At 42.0% G+C, this 18881-nt stretch overlaps 1 protein-coding gene across 1 annotated transcript; it reads left to right on the top strand.

The window, feature by feature from the left end:
• Window positions 1-8199: 8199 nt before the first annotated feature.
• Window positions 8200-18344, top strand: LOC141545632 (sodium-dependent phosphate transport protein 2B-like). The gene is given in 14 exon segments (XM_074272761.1): window positions 8200-8315; window positions 9985-10099; window positions 10192-10356; window positions 10879-11007; window positions 11842-11985; window positions 12474-12585; window positions 12936-13131; window positions 13706-13801; window positions 14174-14291; window positions 14565-14732; window positions 15311-15427; window positions 15546-15670; window positions 17599-17707; window positions 17710-18344. Coding segments are annotated over 13 exon segments (2124 nt in total). The 5' UTR covers window positions 8200-8315; window positions 9985-9987; the 3' UTR covers window positions 18243-18344.
• The last annotated feature ends 537 nt before the right edge of the window (window positions 18345-18881 follow it).

Below are 18881 nucleotides of genomic sequence, written 5' to 3' on the forward strand. Positions count from 1 at the left end.
TTTAGTATTTCTTTGGGATATAATCCCAGTAGTAGCGCTGCTGGGTCAAAGGGTATGCACAGTTTGATAACTTTTTGCATGCCCAACTCTTTATGACTTCATCTGGGGTTTTCTTGGTAAAGATCCTAGAGTGGTTTGCATCTCCTCTTCCAGCTCATTTTATAGTTAAGGAACTGAGGCAATCAGGATCCCAAACTATTATGTGTCTGAGATTAGATTTGAAAGCCTTCCTCATTCCAAGTGCAGCATTATATGCAGTGCAGCACCTAGACTTTCCTAATAATAGTATTTGTCCTTTGTTAGAGATTCATGTCTGGGGCAGCGAGAGATGGAGGGAGGGGACAGAGAGAGACAGAGAAAGACAGACAGACAGAGAGACACACACAGAGAGAAAGACAGAGAGAGATAGAAAGGTCAGGGAAAGTTTCAAGTAAAAGGCTATTTTTGAGCTGACCTTTGAAGAACTATAGTGATTATGTGCAAGAATAGAAAATAGCACATCCATAGTCCTTAGTTAACTTAGTTAACACACAGTGCTGAAAGAATGATAACTGATTGGTAAATAGGGAAAAATGGCTTCCCATCTGAAATGATGATGTTTAAAGGAAAAGTTGTTGATCGATTAGTTGGGTGACACTTCACCTCACATACTCATCCTTCCTCCCCCTCAAATTCTCTCTGAAATTGTTATTGCAGGGTTAAGACAAGTACTCGATAAATACTAGAAGTCAAGTGTTCCAATAGAACAATAATGGGACTCAATGAAATTCTCTCCTCAATCTCAAAGTATGATCTACAATTTGCTTCATAGATTGTCTTCACTAATTGAGCCAAGGTCACCACTGTGCATTTGAATGTTGGAGTTCACATTTCCCAGTCTGGAGGAATAATGTGGAAGGGCAGTAGGTGCAGATTAGGCCCAGGGAGGGTTTTATTATTCATCACTGGGGATTCTTCCAGAATTGGAAGATGATAGATTGGTCCTGCAACTCCTTGAGGAGAAGGGAAGCCTCTACTGACCAGAACAGTTTGGTCCTTTCTGAAGCTGTTGGGTAGGGAATAAGTACATATGATAGAAGTCCCATGGAAGCTAAGAAGATTCTTCTGTTGCAACTCTTGATTCCCTCTCCAATATTTATTTTTTCCAATGACATGTACAGATAATTTTCGACATTCACTTCTTTAAGATTTTGAGCTACACTTTTCTCCCCTCCAGCTCTCCTAGATGACAAGCAATGTGATAGAGTTTGCTATCTAGGTGCAGCATTTCTTTTCCGAGTCTGGTTTTGTTTGGGTTGTTTGGAAGGCTGTTTTGGGACTATACCTGTGTACTCATCAATAAATGGAATGGAGGATGAAGGACTTGCCCACCAAGGCTAGTGGACACCTCTTCAACTTGGATAGGTAGACAATGGTGTGGGCCACTAGGAAGTTCAGTGATGTGCCTTGAGTGAAAAAGATACTAAAGTGAAGGGTGAACCAAGTGATCTGCCCAAAGTCTTGAAATTCTTGATTGAGCCCCACATAAACACCAACAGATTCTCATTACAAATAAACCTTTTAATGTACTGGACCCCCTGTTCTGCTTCTCTCTCGTTTGCATATTTGTAACATTATACAATAGAAATCTGATCAATTGAATCCACATTCAGTGTCCATGGTTTTTTCTCTAGATATGGATGATATTTACTTACTTCTTTTTTTAGCTATACTTTTCAGGTGGAAGGTGGAAGTTATAAGTTTTTTTAGAAAAAAATTTTCAAGAATATGAGAAACACCTATGTTGTAGGATAGAGTAAAAATTGTTTTTATCATCTTTATTGATAAAGATTATTTACATATTCTTAATATATCTTTCAAGCTTTTGAATTACAAAAATAATGTACCTTATGAAAAGTTATTGCACAAAGTGAAACTACAGAAAACTTTTTTTTCCCTGAGGCTGGGGTTAAGTGACTTGCCCAGGGTCACACAGCTAGGAAGTGTTAAGTGTCTGAAACCAGATTTGAACTGGGGTCCTCCTGAATTCAACGTGGGTGCTCTATCCACTGGGCCACCTAGCTGCCCCTCCAGAAAACTTTAAAATTAAATCTCAAAAAACACAATATATCTGAGGGTCAAGAGGAGATAAATTAAATCACAACTTTATATACAAATTATTAAAACATTAAAGAAAATAAGATGCCTCAATATTGCACCATGTATATATTCTCATACAATTGATATATATAATAAATGAAACCTATATGGAACATTTTATAGGACACACGACCAATGAAAAAGTATTGTAAACAAGTTTACTAATAAAGTTTGAAGTAAACTCCCTATGTATTTGTGGGGTAAACAATAGAAAACACCCATTTTGTTACTGTGACTTTTTCAGTTGTGTCGCAATTCTCCATGACTCCATTTGGGATTTTCTTGACAGAGATATTGGAGTGGTTTGCCATTTTCTTCTCATGTTCATCTTTTATACTTGTTCGTAAGCATACTATAAATACAGAACCTAAGTACCTCTTTGATCTCCTTTACACTTTGTCTTTTTCCATTTGCATTATTCCTGTGATCTGTGTACTTGGTATGCTTTGACATGTTTTTGGAAAGACATTGTGCTTGAACTGATTGGTCAAGAAGAATGGATCACAGAAGTTATTTGATTTTTCCCCCCTTAGAGTTCCATGCTCAGATATCCCTGAAGGATTGTAACTTTTTTTTTTGCTTTTCAAGGAACTTTACTGGAACTTGTTAGTTTGATATTTCAAATTTAATCTTTTCTCTAAAAATAGAAAAAAAATAACAATCACACAAGACCAAACCCCAAACATTGCTTATTTCCAGCTTCTTTAGAGTGACTGTCAATAGTTGACAGTGTCCTATACAATGGAAAAAAAATACTAAACATCCATATGTTTTCTTACCCTTGTATGGAAGAAAGCAATAAGTCATGGGCCGGTTTCCATTCACACACATGCCCATTGTCACCCTCAAGTACCAAATCAAAAAATTTCATTACAAACATTTTTGAGCATAATCCTGTTAAGAAAGTTGTGTTTTTCCTAATGAAAAAAGCCACAATTGCATTAGAGAAATAAGTAATCACTGAATTAAATGATAATTTTACTATGAAAGATTATTTTGATTAAAGCTATAAAAAGTAGTTCATTAAAAACATCAGTACTATAGAACAGAAGAAGTGTAATTTTTGACAAAAGTTATCTTAATTTGGTATTTATGTAGTTTAAAGGTGCACAGACATTGATATTTAGAGGAACTAGGAAGTTCTTTTCTCAGTATGAAAAATAAGTTCATTTGATCAAGAAAGAGGCAAGTAAGACACTTTTAAGTCCAAAAAGGAGTTGAAGCTCATCTCAGGAGAACTAGCACTCCTAGATTGTTAAAGGGGAGAGGAACTGGCTGTGTTTGTTGGTTGACATGTGTAGTCCTTGCTCCTAGGGAGCCGAGGCTGGTGGATCCTTGGAGCCCTGAAGTTCTAAGGTGTTACAAAGCTCATGAGCCCATCGGGTGTCTCCATTAAGCCTGGCTTCAATAGGATGAGCCTGCAGAAGTGGAAAACCACCATGCCCAAGGAGGGACACCAGGCTCAGGTGAACAGTGAGTGGCTGTTACACTTCCAATCTGAATGAGATAGGATAACTCACTGGTATGGAGGAAGACAGGATAGAAAAAAGAAGAAAGGAACTTCAGAGATGATAGAGTATCTTCCTTTTTTTTCACTTTCTATTTTGATCAGGACTTACCCTTTATTATAGATGAACAGGAATTCAAACATCTCCATTTTAGTTAACAGATAGCCAAAGTTGGAGTAATTAAACTCTGACATATCTTTACTTTTAAAAGTTTATTTATTTTTAATATACATTGTTTTATGAATTATGTTGAGAGAAAGAATAAAGAAAAAAAAAGCAAAAAGGGAGAGACAGAGACAGAAGGAAAGGGCTTTACAGATGATCCAGTCTGCTCCTAAAAGAAAGAAAAAAGAATACAGGGAGGGAAGGAAAAGAAGGAAATGAGAGAAAGGAAGGAATTGAGGGAGGGGCTTCATAGATCTTGTCCAGTTCTCTGAATTTATAAATGAAGAAGCTGACCACCACAAATGAAAAAAACTGCATGAGTTGCCATGATATGTAGCAGAGCTAAAATCGGAATTTTGTTCTTCTGCCTTCTAGTCTAGTGTCTTTTTCCAACAATATCCTACCTGGAATTGTGATTGTTTTTTGTTTGTTTTGGGTATTTTGGGGACAATAGTGAGCAAGCCACTTGCCCTCAGCTTCCTCAGCATGGGCCATATCCTATGTTTCAGACACCTATTTGGTTTTCTCTTCTGTCCCTCCTTATTATTTCTCCAGAATTATGGGAATTAATTGACATAAGATTTGAACTCATGTCTTCTTCATTGTACTTTGCCACCTTGCTTCCCCTTAAATTAGCCATTCTTATTTTTTTGTGTGTTTTATGGACCTTTTGGTCAATCTATGTATTCTTTCTCCAAATAATATTTGTAAATAGATAAAACAGAACACATAGGATTACAAAAGAAATTGATTACATTGAAATGTCATAAATCAATAATTTATTTTATTTTAAAAATTCACCGACCCAGAGCAAGAACTGCTAGAGAAAAATTAGTGGTGAAATATGAGGCTACTTTCAGTGAAGGAATACAAAACCTTGTTTTTGTTTTTGTTTTCTGTTTTTTTTTTAGTCAAAATTCATAGCAAAATTTCAGTAGTATGTAAGCTCATTGAAAGAAAGCCTTTTTATTTATTTATTATATTTTTAAAACTCATTTGCTTTCATTTGTCATTTTACTTTCATTTACCCAGTGTCTAATAGAGGACTTTGCACATAGCTGATTCTTACTAACTCTTTGCTGAATAAATGAAAGATAACATGTATAAAACTATGACAACATTTTCATTTCTTTCTTGGGGCCAGTGCTAAATGAAAGGAGATTTACTACTTTCTTTATTCATTCAACTAATATTTGTCAAGCACCTACCAAGTGCTAACCTACTGTGAGCCCTGCAAGTAACTGAGGCATCAGAGAAAGTAGGTTACATCACTACTAGAATCATAGAATTTCAGAGCTGGGAGAAACATTATAAGTCATCTAGTCCCTGTAAGAATCCCCTTTTTAATAACATGAACCTTGCCCAAAGGGCTATAAAATCATTAAAACTGGCAAAACCACTAGTAGGCATGAATCCTGAATGAAATTTTTTAGGAGAGAAAAGGAACCTATAAGTTCTACAAAAATATTTTCAGCAGCTTGTAAAGAGCAGCAACTTTGGAGAAATATACTTAAGGCTCAGTAGGATTGATTTAATCCTACAAGGTGTTAACTTGTAGAAGTATACTAAGTACATGTAAACTAGATACCCATTGTCTTCTCAATTCCACTGAGTTAACACCTTGTGTGTAGTATACTTTGGGCTCTAATTTTGGGGGTTCTCACATTCCTAAGAAGTCAGGGAGGGCATGCCTATCTATGTTCAAAAACAAAGGAATGGGCCTGATGTAGAGAGCCAGAACTTTTGAAAAGTCTACTTAAAAGAAGGTGTTAACTCAGTGGAATTGATAAGATAAAGGTTATTTACTTTACCTGCACTTAGTATAGTTCTACAAGTTGACACTTGGCAGTAGAATTAAATCACTCATACTGAGCCTTAATTATATGTCCCCCAAATTACTGCTCTTTACAGCAGCTCTCTTCTCGGAACAAAAAACTGGACACTGAGGGGATGCCCATCAATTGGGGAATGGATGAATAAATTGTGTCATGTGATTCTGATAGAATATTATTGCTCTATGAAAAATGATGAGAAGGATGTTTTCAGAAAAACCTGGATAACTGTACACAAATTCAAGCAACGTGAAATACACTGAAGTAATAGAAACTTTGAGGATGATCAGATGGGAATGACTTCGGGGTTTTGTAAGAATCAAATGAGATTTTTGTAAAGTTTTTAAAACAGTGCCTCGAACATAGTAAATGCTGTACACCTGTGAGCTATAAGTGTTCTCCAAAGTCACAGAGAAAGTGAGGATCAAGTGCTCTAACTTTAGATCCAGTGTTTATTCTACTATTCCATAGGGAGCCCCCAAGTTTATAGTTCTTACCCACTTTTTGCCCAATTTTACTCTACCAATAATATTGTTGTTTGTACAGTCATGCCCAGCTCTTTATAACTGCATCTGGGGTTTTCTTGGTTAAGATCCTAGAGTGGTTTGCATCTCCTCTTCCAGCTCATTTTATAGTTAAGGAACTGAGGAAATCAGGGTCCCAAACTATTATGTGTCTGAGATTAGATTTGAAAGTCTTCCTCATTCCAAGTGCAGCATTATATGCAGTGCAGCACCTAGATTTTCCTAATAATAGTATTTGTATCTTGTTAGTGATTCATGTCGGGGGGAGGAACAGGTGAAGGGAGGACAGAGAGAGACAGAGAAAGACAGACAGACAGACAGATATAGAGAGAAAGACAGAGAGAGACAGAAAGTTCAAGGAAAGTTTCAAGTAAAAGGCTATTTTTGAGCTGACCTTTGAAGGACTTTAGTGATTATGTACAAGAATAGAAAATAGCACATGCATAGTCCGTAGTTAACTTAGTTAACACACAGTGCTGAAAGAATAACTCATGGCTAAATGGGGAAAAATGGTTTCCCATCTGAAGAGGATGTTGTTTAAAGGAAAAGTTGTTGATTGATTAATTGGGTGACACTTCACCTCACATACTCATCCTTCCTCCCCCTCAAATTCTCTCTGAAATTGTTATTGAAGGGTTAAGGCAAGTACTAGATAAACACTAAAAGTCCTCTGTTCCAACAGAACAATAATAGCACTCAATCAAGTTCTCTCCTCAATATCAAAGTATGATCTACAGTTTGCTTCATAGATTCTCTTCACTAATTGAGCCAATGTCACCACTGTGCATTTGAATGTTGCAGTTCACATTTCCCAGTCTGGAGGAATAATGTGGAACGACAGTAGGTGCAGATCAGGCCCAGGGAGGGTTTTGTGATTTATCACTGGGGATTCTTCCAGAATTGGAAGATGATAGATTGGTCCTGCAACTCCTTGAGGAGAAGGGAAGCCTCTACTGACCAGGATAGTTTGGTCCTTTCTGACTGGTGGCTTGACGTGAAAGAGGAATCAGCCTGGAAATCACAGATAGTGCCAGCAGTCCCGGCAGGAGCTCTGAGCTGCAAAGCTGTTGGGTAGGGTGTAAGTACATATAATAGAAGTGCCATGGAGGCTAGGAAGATACTTCTGTTGCAACTCCAGATTCCCTCTCCAGCCCCCTTCTCTCCCGTAGTAGTTTATTTGTTCCAATAACATGTAAACATAATTTTCAACATTTAATTTTATAAGATTTTGAGCTGTACTTTTTCTCCCTTCCCCTCTCCTAGATGACAAGCAATGTGATAGAGTTTGCTATCTAGGTGCAGCATTTCTTTTCCGAGGCTGGTTTTGTTTGGGTTGTTTGGAAGGCTGTTTTGGGACTAGACCTGTGAACTCATCAATAAAGGGAATGGAGGATGAAGGACTTGCCCACCAAGGCTAGTTGACACCTCTTCAAGTTGGATAGTTAGACAATGGTGTGGGCCACTAGGAAGTTCAGTGATGTGCCTTGAGTGAAAAAGATACTAAAGTGAAGGGTGAACCAAGTGATCAGCCCAAAGTCTTGAAATTCTTGATTGAACCCCAATAAAGACCAATGGATGCTCATTAGACATCAACCTTTTAATGCACTGGACCCCCTGCTCTGCTTCTCCCTAGTTTGCATTTCTTTCTGCAAAATGAATGATAACCTGAGGAAAAAGTTCCCTTGGAAATGGGCTGATGGTGGCTGGGGGGGTTCTAGGAGGTGAGAACACGAGCTGAGGTGGTAAATGGTGTCGGCTTTTGTCCAGAGGGCCCTAATCAGCCAGGCTATCCACCCACGCCTTCTCAGTAGTGCTATAAAAAGCGCTCCTCCAGGTGCATGAAGCCAGAGCAGAAGAAGAAGCTCCTTTGGCGTCTCCTTCCCTTCTTCTGAAGCAACGTTCCTGGGCCTCCGGAGAGACTGGCACCGAAGTATCCACAACTCTCAGTGGGCTGAATCGAGCTCCTGGCTCCTGTAGCCGGGCTAAGGATTGGAAAGAGAAGGGACCCTGGTGACCGAGAACGAGCGTGAGAGTCTGTGGGCCCCTTCCCTGGACTGCCCCCCCTGCCCTGTGCCGAGAAGCCAGCGCCCACTACAGCTCACATCTGCGCCACTTTAAGCACCTTGGACAGATCCCTCAGACCACAGGTAAGCTTGGCTGGAGTTTGGCCTTCCTTCAGCTGCCCCTAGCCAACCTGGGCCGTCCCTGCCGGGATTCGGCAGGGAGAAAGGAAAGCACTGCTTCCTCCTGGAGACCTTTGGTGCAGGACAAAGCTTCTCCTTTCTCTCCTAGTCATCCAAAAGTTCTTTCTATTTTTTTTTTCTTCTACATAAAGCTCTACTTCTTGCTGGCCGAGAGGGTTCCTGGTATCCTCTAGCATTTCTGGAGAGCACAAAGGGAGGTTTAAAAATTTTAGCCCAGTCGGCTTCTGTCTGATCTGAGCGTTCTTTCACCCATTTGTGGGTTTTATGGTAAAACTACTGCAGGGTGTTGTTGGGTTTCTTTTCCAGCTCAATTTACCGATGAGGAAACTGAGGCAAACAGCATTAAGTGACTTGCCCAAGGTCACAAAGCTGGTGGTTGGAACTACATTTGAATTCAGGAAGTTGTCTTCCTGACTCCAGGCCTAGCATTCAATCCACTGTGGCACCTCCCTACCTCCTTTTTTAATCACCAGATTTCTTTTTTTTCCCCTGAGGCACTTGGGGTTTTCACTAATCAGTTTTCACTAATCACTAAATTTCAGCTTTTGATTCTTTAGCTCTTGAGATTAAAGAAGCACAGGCTATTTATTAGACATCCACATATTTCTCTCTGCTGTCTATTGAGTGGGCAGAGTGTGCCCACAGCCCAGATCCCCAGGGATTTCACAAGGTTATCCTGAGGGGGGATCAGGGCTTGTGGGGAAGGGATGGTTGGGTATTTGCTCTCCCTGGAAGGAGGGTTTTTTTCTGAATGGAAGAATGGCAGCTAGGAGGCTCAGTGGATCAGAGCACCAGCCCTGAAATCAAGAGGATCTGAGTTCACATGTGTACTCCCACACTTAACACTTCCTATCTGTGTGACCCTAGTCAAGTCCCTTAGTCCCAATTGCCTCAGCAGGAAAAAAAAATGGAGTCATAGAGCTATCACTTTTCAGTAGCTTTGGGGCTTTGATGTGGGCCAATTATCAGGCTTATGGGGAGGCAGTTTTTATATGGGAATATGCACATGGGAAGGATTGATCCCCTTGGATGTTAGAAGGGTGCAGAAGCTCCAGGCTTCTGTAGGTGAGGGCAGTGGGCTAATTAATGCCAAGAGAGAAAGGATACAAAATTTTAATGCAGTGTTGATGGCAAGGATGGCCAGAGGGAGCAGAAGTTAGGAGTAGGAATGGGGCTGGCTGTGGAGGCAGAAGATCTGCTATTTCCCATCTGGAAGATATTGGGACTCCTTCTGCAGTAGCCTCAGTTCCTTCATCTGTAAAATGATACTTGAATGAGACACTTACACGTTAGAGATTAATGAGGAAGAGTAGAGGAATCCAGGAGGGCAATGACTAAGACCAGGATTAGTGATTTATTATGAAGTTGGGGCAGGAGGAAAGAAAGGATGAATGCAGGGAGAAGGGATGATGTAATAGCAAAGCCGAATGTATGGATGAAATTTACAAAATGGCCCCATTTCTTTCTTTGTTTTTTAATGAGTTTTAATGAGCTCTAGAACTTATTTTTTGGTTTTTGTTTTGTTGATGCTATTATTGTGTGATTAATTGTCCTGCAGTCCATGGTGATCTAAAATGGTGATGCATATTTTGTTTTAAATTTCATTATTCAGACCATGGCAACTCTACCTCTATCTCCATTGGAAAACTCCCACTGTGATGCTAAGAAGAGCACTGAAGATCCACTATATCTGGAAAAGACAAAGTTAGATAAAAGAAGCCCTAGCAGTGAGTACTGTTCTCTCATGACATTGCCATCTTCCACTCCTCCCCTGGGGAAATGGACCTTATTCCTGATGGTTTTTTACTTTCTTTTGCAGATAATGCCTATTCTCCTATAAGTAAGATAGAAGTTCTGTCATCTTTTTGTGAAATTGCATTGATGGAAGAGCCAGTGGTGGAAGAGCCAGTGCTGGAAGAGCCAGTGGAGGAGCAAGACCTACAGGATGTTCCTGACTTTAGGGACTCAGGGATGGAGTGGTCAGGTAACGCCAGCTCCCCTTCTGTTATTGTTCAGTTCTCTCTGCAATTTTCCTGACAGAGCCTAGAATGCTTTGCCATTTTCTGTAGTGACCATGTTTATAGATAAGGAAATGAGGTAAGGAAGAAGAGACTTGCCCAAGGTCATACAACTAGTAAGCCTCTGAGATCCAATTTGAACTCGGGAAGATGAGGCATTGTTGGCCTCAGAGAAGAGCTGGGGCTGGATTAACAGCAGCTAAGGGCTGAGCCTCCTAGAGCTGACTAGCATCATTGGGAACATGTACAAAAGCAAAACCGCAGCCTGCCTTCTCCTGGCTAGAAAGAGATGGGACAAGATTCCAGAAAATGCCAGATCCTTTGTGTGTGTGTGTGTGTGTGTGTGTGTGTGTGTGTGCACTTGCACAAGAGCAAGCTTTACATATATGGACACAATAACTAAAGCAATTTGTATAGCTTTTAGCACAGGGGCTGGCACAGAGTAAATGTTGAATAAAAGCTTATTCTCTTCCTCTTTGTTTTTGCAGAGAAAGACACCACAGGGAAAATAATTGCTGTCTTCAGAGAGTTAGGAAAAGGGATCCTCCTCCTGGGATTTCTCTACTTCTTTGTATGTTCCTTGGATGTTCTCGGCAGCGCTTTCCTACTGGTTGGAGGTATGAGAAGCGATATCAGCACAGATCAAAAGTTTGTGCATGGCTTTTGTAGCTTAAGAGTTGATTTTGGTTCAGCATGTAGCCAACCAACTGGCCAACTCAACCCAAGTAATGTCCCCTTTCTTAAACTCTTCCTGGCCAAGATGTCTCATCTTTTCATCCACTCCAGAGACGTAGATGCTTCTCCATTCTTTCTGCCATTCTCTCTTCCCTCTTCCCTACTTACACTCTAATCTTTGGGGAAAAGACACTTTAGGGAATAGGAATCAAAAATTTGTGTGGAAGAATGTGATAGTTGGGCACCTTAGGTCATCAGATAAAAGTTGCTTTGAGGGTGACCCTCTGTATCTTTGCATTGATGTCTGAATCATAGCTTTGGATTCAGAGATTGGCATCTGTGTTAGATGCATCTTTGGATGTTAGATGTTGTGTTGGCAATAGAAATGGTTTCAAGTGGAAAGAGTGAGAAGTCAAATTTGTCCCCGGAAAGCAACTAGAAAAATGGGGTCGTTTTTGTCCAAATCAGCCTCCTGGAGACCTTCCTTAACCCCCTCTCCACAGATTCTTCCCAATCTCCCTCCCTTTGTGTCTGTCTCTCTCTTTCCTCTAATAACCCATATCAGGAAAGGGAATAGGCATTTCTAGATCATTTATGTGTCAATCCCCGCTCTAAGCAAATTCAGCCCTCACTGTCCTCTGCCACATTGCCTTCCTCAGCAGCCAGTGACTCTTCTTCACTCCTCCTTCCCCCACAGGGGCCTCTAACTTTGGTCTATGGCCCAGAAGTCCCTAATATAACCATGTATAATTTAAAAATTTCCATTCTCTTTGCAGGGAAAATGGCTGGGAAGATTTTCCAAGATGGTTCAGTGTTGAACAACCCTGTGGCTGGCTTGATGATTGGCATGCTGTTGACAGTCCTGGTGCAGAGTTTCCTCACCTCTACATCCATTGTTGTCAGCCTGGTATCCTCTTCACGTGAGTCAGCACGTTCCCCTCTCCCCCAGTGCCCCAGTCCCTATGCCAAACTGGATCTCTTGAAAGAACTTCATGCGAAATTTTAGAACTGTGAAATTGTTCCCTATGTGCCCCAGAGTCATCATCTCCCCGATTTTCCATCCTTCCAAGCTTGGGACAGAGCTCTTGCTACAGTCTCGATCCGAGCCATGCCCACATATCCCAACATTGCTGCCAGTGGTCTCGTTTTTTGCTATGGGTAAAGGTCCAGTTGCCCTGCCCCACTTAGAGCCGTGGGCACCTGGTTGCCGCTGTAGGGAGTTGTTCTTCACCCAGATCTTCAAGCAAAGACTGGGTGACTGACTGGTTGGAGACATTGTAGAAAAGATTCCTCTTTCTTGGTCTTCATAGTTTCCCTAACTTTTTGCTAAGTTAATTCCTTGGCTTGTTGAAGCTTTTCCCTACGAATTTCCCTAGTTTATTTTCATTTTCTTTTTTTCCTTTGACAGTGCTGACAGTAAAGGCAGCCATTCCCCTCATCATAGGAGCCAGTATTGGGACTCCAGTGACCAAGACCATCGTGGCCCTCATGCAGGCTGGAGACAGAAATGGGTTCCGAAGGTATGAAGCTTTGTTTTTTTTTTTTTTAATCACTGCTGTAACTGTATTTTATAAAGGTGAGAATCTTTACTCTGCTCTAGATACTCATCTTGCTCTTCCAGTGGTTCTTTCAGAGTGTGGAATAACTACTCAGAAGTTCACATAATTCAGCTGCGATTTCAATAACCTTGAATTGATAATGATTTCATTAAGATTAAGAAGAATAGTTAAAATCTGGCCTAAGACATTGTTTATGGCATATGATTGTGATGGAATGCTATTGGGCCATAAGAAAGGATGTGGGGGGGTATAATTTCAGAGTGAAAAAAACCCATCACATTAATTGCTTTGTTTTTTTCTCCCTGCTTTAGGGCTTTTGCTGGAGCGACTGTCCACGATTACTTTAACTGGTTGTTAGTGCTGGTGCTGCTGCCCGTGGAGGTGGTCACTGGCTACCTCTACCACCTCACCGATCCCATCGTGGAAACCTTTAATATCAATAGTGAGGAAAATGTCCCTGACCTCCTGAAAGTCATCACCGATCCCTTCACCCAACTCATTATCCGGGTGAGCATCAAGACTCCCTCTGATTTTAATATGAGTATGAAATGGTGCCAGTGGTGGACTAGGTTCCTGTGAAAGCAGAGCTCTAAGTCTCTTCCCCCAATCTGTAGTGCCGGTTAGACATGCCTTTCCTTGCTCTGACTCCCCCATTTTATTTGAGGGAGTGGAGCTAAAGGGCTTGCTTGGCCCTCCACATTGGCAGTTGTGTTCTTCAGCACCTCCATTCTGCCATTTGGGGCCCAATCACTGTTTTGTTGGTTGCTTTGTTGCCTTTCTGAACCAGGCACTGGGAGATATGATGACCAAATGCGAGCCCCTTCAAGGCTTCAAGGAGCTGGTGGTACTGGCCCCCCAGAATAGGGCAAAAGGGTCTATCTGACCTGATGGGGGTCAGGTTAATATGAGACAGTCCCATGTAGAAGTGAGGTCCTTGGGGAACGAGACCAATCTGTGTCCCTTTTATGTACATCAGGGTTTTGTCTTCTGTGCACTGGAGCCCCTGGGAGAGTAACTTTTCAGTCACAAATTATAGGTGAGGAACAAGCTAACTCTTTCCTCATGTGTGTTGCTTTTCCAGCTGGATAAAAAAGTCATAAATGAAATTGCTATGGGAAATGAGGCAGCCAAAAACAAGAGCCTGATAAAGACTTGGTGTAAAACAGCAAAATATGTGGTAAATATCAGCTCTATACCAAAGCTCTCCTCACCCTGCCTTAGTTCTACCTCAGACTCTGTGGAGCAGAATGCTTCTCTAAGACAGAGCTAAAGCAAGTGATGCTCAGGTCCCCATTCCAGGGTAACAGTGCTCAGGCTGAGCGCAGCCCGGCTGACCTTCAGAAGTAACCCAGAGTCTGGACTTTAGATGCTCCATGGTCTATGGACCAAGCACAGAGACAGAAGGCCTTTTAAGCATTATGGGGAAGGTGGAGTAGAGAAGACGGGGAAAGTGAGGATTCATTGGCTAGTAGGCCATGTGCAGTAAAATCGAATTTTCCAAAATGCCATTTTCAATAACAAGCTTTTTTTCCTTTATTGTGTCATCTAGGCATTAAGAAACGTTACAGTTCCCTCAGAAAATTGTAACTCTCCCAGCTTCTCCTGGACCAATGGGAACACTTCCTGGACCCTCATGAACCCAACATATAAACAGAACATTGCAAAGTGTGAGTAGGAAATCTTTCAGTTAACCCTCATGTCCTCACATTTTAAGTCTTTTTAGAAATCAAAAATGGCTTTTTATAAAATCTGTGTGGGACCAGGGCTATGTGTTATTTGTAATTAATTTCAATATCTCCTGAGATCTTTTGGGGAGGACTGTATAAATCGCTGAATTACAACCACTTTTTGTAAGAGCTAGTGCTGGGTAGAACACTGTTTCTGGGTTAAGTGATGAAGAAGAGAAAGATGATGACGGGTGGCTGCTCTGGTTCCCACAGGCAAACACGCACTTGTGGATGTCAGTCTCTCTGACCTGACCATTGGACTCATTCTCCTGGCCCTCTCCTTGCTGGTCCTGTGCACCTGTTTGATCCTGATGGTCAAGGTCCTGAACTCCATGCTCAAGGGACAAATTGCTACGGTGATTAAGAAGACCATCAATACAGGTAGAATTCCACCCTTCCTGGGCCTTCCTCTGGTCCTCTACTTTTTCTGTCTCTAAGTTTGAAGATTCTATGTTCTGATAAAATGAATTTTTAAATAAAGAAATCATCGCTAAGGTCATTGTAAATACAAAAGGGCTCTAGAAATGTCACTGTCCTTAGAAGTTGGCCAGGGATCATTGTCCCAAGCTGCTCCATCTCCCTCCTACCTTATACACAAACACAGAAGAAGAATGTCCAAGGAAAAGGAATCAAGCGGGCAGAGCATGGCTGTGGTGGCCCTCTCTGGCCACCAAAAATAATCAGATGTTCTCATTAAAATCCTAAAAATCATCACAGTTATTAATAAAATTAAAGAACAGTTATTAGGCAAGAAGGAACTGTAAGAGATAGCACAGAGGGCTTAGAGAAAGGAATATGAATTCAAATCCTACAAGTAAGTCACTTGACTTCTGTTTACCGCACTTTCCTCCTCTGTTAGGATGAGGATAGAATCTACCTCCCAGAGGTTTTTTGGTAAGGATGAAATAGCGATTTGTCAGGATAAGTGGACAAACGGGGCCTTTTCTTCTTTTCCCCAGATTTTCCTTTTCCTTTTGCCTGGCTGAAGGACTACCTCACCATTCTTGTTGGAGCTGGGAGTACATTTCTGGTGCAGAGCAGCTCTGTGTTCATGTCTACCATCATTCTTCTGGTTGGTGAGTTCTCCCTTTTCCCACATTTCCCCTTGCCCATGTCCATGTCTCCATTTTTACATTGGTCTTGCCATGCTGAGTCATTCCCAGCCAGGACTGAACCTGTGTTTCCCCCCCTTAGGCATCGGAGCGACCAGCCTGGAGAGAGCGTACCCCCGGACCCTGGGCTCCAACTTCGGCACCACCACCACAACCATCCTGGGTGCACTGGCCAGCCCTGGAAGCACTTTGGAAGGTTCTCTCCAGGTCAGAATGCACAGTTGGGACCTTCTGTTCTTTCCTCAACTTCCTACTCCATCCTTCCCATAAGCACCCGGGTTTCTTTTTTGAAAAATCCTCCATATCCCAAAGGGTCGCTGGTTGGTTCCGAGGTCTCAGCTGCCTCTGAACAGTGACTTGGGGGCTAGAGAACCATTCCTAGCTCTTGTTCTAAGGAGCTGAATTTCCTAAGAAATGACCAGATATCTACAGCTTGTGTCTTAATAAACAAATGAGGATGGTGAAGTTTCACCCCCATCTGCGACCAGTCCCCTGTGCCCCACATAGATTGGTATGGATAACTTCCCCCTTTGCCCTCCTTTGAGTCAGAAAACGAGAATAGGTGGAAACAATGTCTGACTTGTTTGAAGTTTGAGTTTGAATCTCAGCTGTTACTTGCTAGGTGACTGGTATAGATCCAAGCTCTGTGTGCAGGGCAGGGAGAGGGGACCTTTGGTTTCCTGGGGGAAAGAAGCTTTGGGGGATTCTGAGTATCCGTTTGGGCAGAAAGCTGGAGGAAAGGCATTCTGAGAGGAGGAAGGTGGGGAACAAAGGTCCCGGGAATATGGCAAGTGAAGAGCATCTTTTTAGATTCCAGTGAAGCTGGCATGGTGATGATGGCAGGGATAGTGGTAGTATGAATGATGAGGATGGGATTGTTGGATGCTGGATGGTTAGAAGCAGCTGAGGTGATGCTAAAAAAGCCAGGTGAGATCAGATTCTAGAGGGTCCTGAGAACTGAACCAAGGATTTTACTTTTATCCTTCATGCATTAGAAAGGCAACAGGTATCAGAGATTTAAAGGTAGCCCTGGAGGTGTGATTTAGGAACAGAGTACGTGGAGGAAGCATTTGAGCCAAGGACCAGTCAGGAGGTGCTTTGGAATAGGTCCGGAGTGTGGAGAGAGAAGGGCTTTCAGAAATGATCCTGTCCAATCTCCCCTCGTTTTGTAAATTTGAGTTTAAATTAATTTGAGATTCAATGACTTGCCCACCATCACGGAAATGGTATTTCCCAGAGGATAGGCAGCATTATTTTGCAGGTCATGAAAAATGAAAATCTGGTGGATAGGAGCAAAAGAACAAACAAGAGATCCTGTAGAAGGACTCAGGAGCAGAAATCACTCTTTTGGAGCTCAGCAAAAGTGGCTCAAATATTCAACTTCATTCATTTGTAATCTGAGACTTGAGCTCTTCCTTGAATTTTGTTCCTTGCTGCATGGCCCTTTGCAAAAAGGCCCATTTTCATAGGATTTAAGGATCTTTGAGATCATCTGGTTCTCCTTTTGTACATAGGACAAGGGTTTTGCTAAAGGTCAAGGTCATAAGGTAAGAGTTCAGAAGAGCAGAATGTAAGCTGATGGTGGGCAGGAGCTTTCCCTTTGCATGGGGCTTTGTATCCATGAGGTACTTGATCAATACTTGTTGACTTAGATTGTAGCTAGGTCTTCAGACTCCCATTGAGATGGTTTGTTCTTTCCACAAGGCCATAATAGGACTTTTACTTGTAGGGTGCATGAAAGGTTCCCTAGCTCTTGACAACATGATCTCATTGGACGTCCACAGTAACCCAGGGAATGAAGGCTCCATTGCTGATTTCAGATGAGCAAAGTGAGGCTGAGAGGCTTCCACCCCAAGTCTCCCTGGATTTGGGTCCGATGCTGTCTGGGTCCCAGCCCCCCTACCAGCCAGCTGTATTCTTACAAAACTAAACAGACTGGCCCAGCTGCCTGCTGCTCTCCCTCTTGGCTCTTAAATGGATGAGCCCACAGTGAAAATAGTCATGGAAAATTTCTCTGGAGCCTCTGATCTTTCCCTTCTCCCCAGCACTTGCCTCCTGATTTCCCTTCCCTCTCCCTGATTGGCTCCCAGTGTGTCTCCATGAGATCTCATTATGTTTACTCTGTTTGATTTCAGATTGCCCTGTGCCATTTCTTCTTCAACTTGTCTGGAGTTCTTCTGTGGTACCCAGTCCCGTTCATGCGCCTGCCGATCCGTCTTGCCAGGGGCCTGGGGAATATCTCGGCCACTACCGTTGGTTCGCCATCTTCTACCTAATCATCTGCTTTTTCCTACCCCCAGTGGCAGTTTCTGGGCTCTCCCTGGCAGGCTGGACTGTGCTGGTGGGTGTAGGGGCACCTTTCCTATTTCTGTTGCTGGTGATCCTGGTGATTTGTGTCCTCCAAGCCCTCTGCCCTCAAGTTCTCCCTGACACGCTGCAAACCTGGGACTTCTTGCCCTTGTGGATGCGCTCCCTTAAGCCCTGGGATGGCCTGGTGTCCCTCCTGATGTGCAGCTGCTGCCGCTGCGGGCTGACCAGATGCTGCAGAAGAAGCAGAAAATGTCCAGAAGTGGATGAAGATCAAGAAAAGACACGTAAAATCCCCCTCAGGGGCCAAGAGGGCCATGAGGAAACTGCAGTAACTATGGAATTCCAAGCCAGGCATCCAGACACAGGAGCAAAGCTAAGAAGACCAGGAAGGATGGGGGAACCCCTGCGTTATTGTGGCAGCTCAGAAGTCTTTACTTTGCCTCGTTATAAGGGAGACTACTCTTTATAGTCATTTTGCCAAATACATACTCTTCTCTGAATCCCTGATTCCCTCCCACCTAATTCCAGCTAACTGCTCTCTCCCCAAAATTGCCCATTTCCAAAGAGTGTGAAGGGAAGGGGCACCTGGACTGAGGAAGAACAAGCATTCCTCCAATCCCCTGTCACCTATTTGAGGACATATGGACCCTTATCCTGGTCTTCCACTGTATGTAACTCTTCCTGAACAGATGTATAGTCAGCGATTGTATAGTTTTTCTATTGGATAGTAAATAACATGTATGAGTCTGATTTTATATTGCTCACCTTTGGAAGGAAATATTTAATTATAAAATATCTTTTATCTAAATAGTCAATATAAGCAAGAACATCTGTATATATTGTCAATTTTGTCATGTTTACAATAATTTTATTAAAAAAAATTTCAACAATCACTACCATTCATTCTTTTTGCTTAGTAGAATGTGTCATATAGGAAAAGTCCTCAGCCAACTCCTTTTTACTTCATTTCTTTCTTTTTTGTTTACATGTATAATTCCACATATATTTCCATATTTGTAACAGTGTGCAATAAAAATCAGATCAATTCAATCCACATTCAGTGTCCATGGTTGTTTCTCTAGGTATGGATAACATTTACTTACTCCTT

The sequence above is a fragment of the Sminthopsis crassicaudata genome, chromosome 6, assembly GCF_048593235.1.
Source record: "Sminthopsis crassicaudata isolate SCR6 chromosome 6, ASM4859323v1, whole genome shotgun sequence".
In the NCBI taxonomy this organism is placed as follows: Eukaryota; Metazoa; Chordata; class Mammalia; order Dasyuromorphia; family Dasyuridae; genus Sminthopsis; species Sminthopsis crassicaudata.